This window comes from Euphorbia lathyris, chromosome 7 (assembly GCF_963576675.1).
Source record: "Euphorbia lathyris chromosome 7, ddEupLath1.1, whole genome shotgun sequence".
NCBI lineage: Eukaryota > Viridiplantae > Streptophyta > Magnoliopsida > Malpighiales > Euphorbiaceae > Euphorbia > Euphorbia lathyris.
The window spans coordinates 56,816,708-56,823,387 of record NC_088916.1 but is presented as its reverse complement, the minus strand read 5'-3'; the positions used below and the strand labels follow the sequence as shown (position 1 = coordinate 56,823,387).

At 31.2% G+C, this 6,680-nt stretch overlaps 1 protein-coding gene across 2 annotated transcripts; it reads right to left on the bottom strand.

Annotated features, from left to right (window-relative positions):
* Positions 1-464: 464 nt before the first annotated feature.
* Positions 465-6,223, bottom strand: LOC136234972 (transcription factor bHLH110). 2 transcript variants are annotated; one of them, XM_066024476.1, is made up of 7 exons: positions 5,538-6,219; positions 4,602-5,160; positions 4,129-4,254; positions 3,877-3,942; positions 2,404-2,469; positions 1,065-1,124; positions 465-942 (listed from the first exon to the last, which is right to left on the bottom strand). In XM_066024476.1, the coding sequence occupies exons 1-7, from the start codon at positions 5,657-5,659 to the stop codon at positions 784-786; spliced, it is 1,158 nt and encodes a 385-aa protein (XP_065880548.1). In that variant the 5' UTR covers positions 5,660-6,219; the 3' UTR covers positions 465-783. The 2 variants fall into 2 exon arrangements, with proteins under 2 accessions (XP_065880548.1, XP_065880549.1); XM_066024477.1 differs by lacking the exon at positions 4,129-4,254 and having other exon boundaries at positions 5,538-6,223.
* Positions 6,224-6,680: the final 457 nt, after the last annotated feature.

Below are 6,680 nucleotides of genomic sequence, written 5' to 3'. Positions count from 1 at the left end.
GCTCGTTGGGATCCAAATCTAACCTAGTCAGATGCGTTGGAACGCTAATCCCGAGTTCAACTCATCTCCAAGTTTTTCGGGACCTAACTAGCCATCGATTAAAGGGTGGGCATTCGATTTCGATTATAATTGACTGAATATTTAGACTTTTAGAACTTTTTTCTTTCAAACATTATCGTTGTATTCCATAACAAACGTATGATTTTCATTATTGGAACCTCGACTCCAATATCTACCGCTTACTCAGCTATTTCATGTTTTGTTCCTGGGTGCATTTTGTAGTGAAAAAACCGAGTCCATTTTCATTCAATTAGATTCAGTACTTTATCAAAAAGTAAAAATATAGGCTTAGAAGTTAGAGCCATGCAACCGACAAATTTTATTACCATCTTACTCAATTTTGGGCTATGTGCACTAGGATTTATTGCACATCCTATTAACACAGAACAATACCAAAATAATGCAAAATAGAACCTGCTTGAACATTAAAAAAATTGGCAAGGGGGAACAACATTATGAGAGTAGAATTAAAAAAAAAAAATAACATATGAATGTTATCTAAATATATAGTTAAATAATGGATCAAATTTGGTCCATCCTGGAATTCTTAATTGAACAGGATGACCAAACTTGCTCCATTAAAACAAACTACATATTCAATTATGCTTTAATTAATTCCTATCCAATTAAATTAAAACCATCTTAATAAGAAAAGAAAAACCGTGGCTACTAATCTTAAGCCAGCAGTTAATATGTTTTTTTCTTGGAATTAATTTAACTCTATTACGTTCCTCCGCCAAAATTAGGAGGCGGCCAAATGCCTCCCCCGCTTCCTCCCCCGCCATCCCCTGTCACGTAAGACATGCAAGATAATGGCACTAGACATAAACCTCGGCTCCTCAAGTCTTTCTTTCGCTCTTCGTTTCCTTCCTCTACCTGAAACTATTCATGAAAGATAATAATAAAAACTATTCTTCCACATTAGAGGAACATTAGTCAGATAAATGTGGGTTTTAGGGTTTTGGATTTTGTGGTAATTAAAGATTTGAAAATTGATCACTTACTGTTTGGGTAGTTCTACTGCTTTTGTTACGAGATGACTTCATATATGGGACGCTTAGTGTCTGCACAAAATAAAAATATTACATAAATCTTAGTTGATATAGGCTGGAATCCGTACTAGTCCCAACTAGTCAGATGATGTCATGTCAATCCAACGGTATTTAGTTTTATATGACTGTAGTAATACTTAAGCATGCATTAACCTTAGATAGCTCAATATGATATAATTTCTGCATTCCCTGTATGTATTTTTCTATATATTTATATTCTCATATAATGAGACAAATTATAAAAATAAATTCTATAGTTTTAGGTATTTATAAAAGGTTTGTAATATAACAGTTTATAAATATAAATTTGAGGTTTTCTTCTATTTGTAAAGACATTTAAACCATCTAAATTTGTCTACCTATAAATATTCCCATCTAAATCCACTCTTTTAATTTCTAATATACAAAAACATTTAAAGGCAGAAAAAAATAATAAAATGCTTGAAATTTTAAGGAAACCTCAAATTCACATTTATAAAATTTTAAATTACGAATGTATTTATAAATGCATCAACTATCAAATTTATTTTTGTATTTTTATCTCAATATAATGTAATACTAATAGCTTATTATCTGACAATGAAAAAGGACAAGTAAAAGTGCAATATGTGAAGCTTTTTCTTTCTTTTTTCTTTAATTATTTATGTATATTCACTTCTATCAGGTAATATATGCAAAATAAAAATAAAGTGTAGGGTCAAATATATTTATGGCCTCTCAATTTAGGTCTTATCATACAATAAAAGTATGATAAAAGTTTTTGAAATTTATCATACAATAAGATGAAGTTCATTTTATAAAAGTAATCAACACAACTTAAAAAAAAATGAAAAATACAAAAATTAAAGTTGCTTAAAATCGCATTTGCACGTTTAGTGTATTTTAAGAACAAAATTAAAAGGAGTATTAAGTGTATTTTACACACAAAAAAAAAAATTTGTATAAAAAACAAGAGAAAGTAACATAGGCGAAAAAAGCAAGAAAAATTGAAAGAAAAAAAGACCCAAAAAAGGAATCTGAGAATAGAAACCCTAGAGCTAGGTAGAGAATCTAATTATTGTGATGTATGTATTTTTGTTAAATAATTAAGAGAATATTCTTTGATAATTTGAAGTTAGTATGATATTGGTTTGACCAGGTATTGACTGGTGAAGAAGGAATTTGATTTCATGAATCCTTCCTTCCTATTATTAAGCGTAAAAAGTAAAAGGAAGCAGTGTCAGAAAGGTAGCATAGCATAACATAAATAAATAATAATTGGGAAAGTAAATGTAGTGTTATGTAAATATACCTCCACCTGGTTTTGAAGGAATTTTATGTATCCAATTGCCTCCATTAGTACGGATGCTGTGTCCGTCTGCATTATTATAAATTTTACTTTTTAATTTTTTTATTTCCAATTTAAAGCTAAAAAAACTCAATAATACTATCTAAATCATTTCTGTATTCAGGAATTTTCACATGCACCTTAATGAGCAAGTGAATTTATTCATTCACCGTCAGATATATGCTTATTAAATCTAAGCCTCAGGATGCTTTAAATCTACACCTTAGGATTCTAATAAGCATAGATCTAACGATAAATGAGCAAATTCTACATGTTCATTAAAGTGCATGTGATCAAGACTGGTGGAGTACTATATATAGAATTTAAAGCCTGTTTGACACATTTCTACTTTATCAAACATTTAAATTTCATTAATATATGGAATTAATCAAAATCAAACTTTCTCATAGTATATCATGATATATGTATATATATATGGATTCCAAATTTCAAATTCATAGGTAAATTTCAAGAACAATAATTATATTGTCTAAGAAAACCATCCATCCATGATTAATTGTCTCTTTTTGATTGAAGTTGATAATAGGGTAGTGGGTAAATTACATCCATAGCCACTGTAATTTACTTATTTTAATATTGTACCCACTGAACTTCAATTCTTCACAGTATGGTCACTGAAGTTCATAGTTTTTAACACCTGTAGTCACTCAACTTTAACTAACTCTTCAAAATGACCATTAACGATCTCAAAATGAAATTTTTTAAAAATTAAAATTGTTCAGAATGATATTGACCATGAAATCACAATATTTTATTTTCCAAAATCACATTTTTGGGAGCTTTCTCTCTCTAAAAATTCACACTCTCTCCTAACCAATCAACATTTAAATAAATGACCTCAAGACAAAAAAATTTAAGAATTAAAGTTTCTTAAAATATCATTAACTCTTTGAATTTTTTTATTTTGAGGCCATCAATGATCATTTTGAGACGTGAGTGGTCACCAGTGTTAAAACGTCTAAAGTTCAGTGGTCATACTATTAAAAATTGAAGTTAATGGATAAAGTTCAATGGCCATAGGTGTAATTTACCCATGGGTAGCTATTTTTTTTTCTTGATTTTTTAGGTTAAATGTTTTGGATAATTTATTCCATTCTTTTATATAAATTCTCTCGGAATTAAAATTTTCTATATATGTTAAAGAGTCGAACACTCGAACTTGAGTGATCTGAGGCTCTTACCAACTCAAACTAACTAACCTTAATTGGATTTTAGGCTAAATTTTAAATCATTGTAAATGTATTTTATCAGTGTATAGAAAAATTGAATCATGAGTTTATTATTAACAAAGTAAAGTTTATCTTATCTTATCATGGATTTACTCTAGTAAGAGAAATGCAGTAATAAATCTGAACTAATTAATATATATATAATATGTAAGCAGGATTAAAATTAAAATCAAAGTAATATCTATACCTTCCCAAAGGGTGCAACCAACTGCTGCAAAGCTGCAATTCTATCTCCTAATTTCTCCTTCCTTACCTGTTAATTAGAGGTTTAACTGATATAATTAGAGATAATGAAATCTTTTCGGTCTCCACTATACCGTATTCTAGACCGACAGTCCATACTAATCCAAATTCGAGTCTGGTAGGTCTCTCTCGGGACTCGAATCTGATTGAATGATGAAGTAGAGATAATAAATTCAAAATGTTTGTGATTTGGAACCTTAAAGGGAGGGCAAGAAGCGCGTGAGTCCAATCTAGACTTCTTGGGTGCAGATTGTGTTGGCTTGGGGTCAGTGAAGCTGTGGCTGGGCCTTTTTACCTCCGGTATGAAAGCTGATGAAGCTATCTTTCAATTCAAAACACCATAAATATATATAAGTGAAATCAAACCCATAATAATATTAATAAATAAATAATAAAAGGAATCATTCTTCTGATAAAGTCCTTCATTTTTTAAAGTTAGAACTGCCCATAATTTAGTGTTCACAAAAAAGAATAGTTCTTAGCCGTATATTCTTTTTGGTTATACCATCAATTTTACAATAAAGGGTTTCCACTTTTTCATTTTTTATCTTCCACATTAAGCAATACATAATTACTCATTAATTTGGATAAACACCAATGGTGTCCGATAGAAAGTCTGAGCAAAGAGCGATAATTAACTAAAGAAAGAAGGAAAAAATTGAAACTCACTTTGTTAGGGTTACATGATGGAAAATGAGCTGAATGCTGCTGCATAACATTGCCAAGATAATCATGGAAAGGCTGCTCAAAACTCCCACTAAATCTTGTTGAGGTTAAGAGATCTAAGGCCTGCAAGTTCATGTCAAAGGCGGCCGGTGAGATTGTGGTGGGCGGCGGAGGCGGTGACCGGTTTAAATTGGAGATGTTTATGCTGGGATATATCTGGCTGAAGTTCCCTATTCTTCCATAGTTGTTGTAGGGTGAAAAGTGAGTGGCATTGATTGGAAATCCAGAAGAAATAGTCTTGAGCAAGAGCTTTTCGCTTAGATCATTCATATATTTCTGCTGATCATCGTTTGTGGAATCTTCATTAGTGTTTAACATTTCTGAAAATTTGGGGAAACAATCTGATGATGATGATAACTCTTCTTTGATTTTACCATCATGATTTGGGATGATGCTATTCCAGTGAAAACCCAAGTCTTGGATCATCAAATTGTTGAAATGAGGGTTTGAAATTTCATGCTTTTGCCTTGGATTTAATCCACCTGTATTATTATTACTATTCCTGCACATATAATAGTTAATTAACATTAATACTAATACTACTTTACTGATTCAAAAAGAAGATCAAGAAGCCCTAGCAACTAAGAAGAAAAGATAAAAAAGAAAAGGTAAAAAAAATCAATGAATCTGATGAATATGCTTGTAACATGATAATTTATGCAAAAATATCTAGGTAATTAGTGAAAGATGCACATCAAATCAAGAAAGAAAAAGGAAAGAGAGAAAACTAAAATCCACCCAAAAAATGAAAAGGAGATTCCAAATCCAAAATAAAGTTAATTTTTCATGATGGTAGTGGATGAACAGCACAAAACAAAAATGAAAAAAAAGAGGAAAATTAAGATTATGTAGTTCTAGAGAGAGAGAGAGAGAACTCACAAGGTGTAATTTGGGGTCCAAGTTGAAGCAGAAGTAGCAAAAGAAGATGGAGGAGTAGTTAAAGAAGAAGAGGAGGAAGAAGAAGAAGAAGTTTGGAGGTGATGGAGATTAGGAGACTCCATAATTATAATTATGAGAGTAAATATAGTTTAAAAAGGCTTGAAAATCCCAAGAAACAGATTAAAATGATAAGTAATTAGCAGCCATAGATAGGTTTGAGTTCTCTCTATTCAAAGAAAAGAAAAGAAAGGAGTATTTCAGGTGACACCCACATAACCCACTTTTCTGAGTGTTTTTTTTTTTTTTTTTGCCTCTTTACTCTTTCAAGCTTAGCTTGTTAAAGTAAGCTTCAAAAGAAAGAAAGAAAGAAAGAAAGAGAGAGAATATATAATATATATAAGTGATCATCTCCATTTCTCTTCTGTTCTGACTTCAATTATTTATTCTTTCTCACATCTCTGTATAGTATATAAATAATATTTCCCTTAAGGATATTGAAAGTGCAATTAGAGGGAGATGATTAGAGGGAGATGAATGGTATGATTAAGGTGTTGTGTTGTATATATGCCTTCGATCCCAAGGCTTATATGATGACACCCATACATGCTTTCTCTTTCTTCCCCACATTCAGTCTTTCCTTTTTCTCTTTTCCCTGAATGATAAAGTTTTTGTCTGCTGCTTCCAAATAATCCAATCTCTTAATTATCCTCTCTTCTCTTACTCTACATTTCATTTTACTACATACTTTTCCTTTCTACCCTACCAAATTATGGAAACATTCAAGGAGAAAAACTTATCTAAATGCCCGTTTGTTTTTATTTTTCGGAATTGTTTTTATGTCTTTTAATATTAAACCGGAGAGGGGGGTGTTTGACGGCTTCTTTTCATGCTCCTATTTGTATTTTCACTTTAAAAGGGAGAGTTTTAAGTGTTTGGTTAGTGACTTGCTGTTTACCTTTTACATATGAAAAACAGTATTAGGGGGGTGTTTGTTTCACCTTTTCGGATGAGCGTTTAGCGTTTCACTCCAAACCGCATGAAATATAGCGTTTGGTTAGGTTTATTTAACCGCAGCGTTTAGCATTTTCTCTGGAAACTGCAGCGTTTTGGAGCGTTTCACGAAAAGCTCTTATTTGGAGCTTT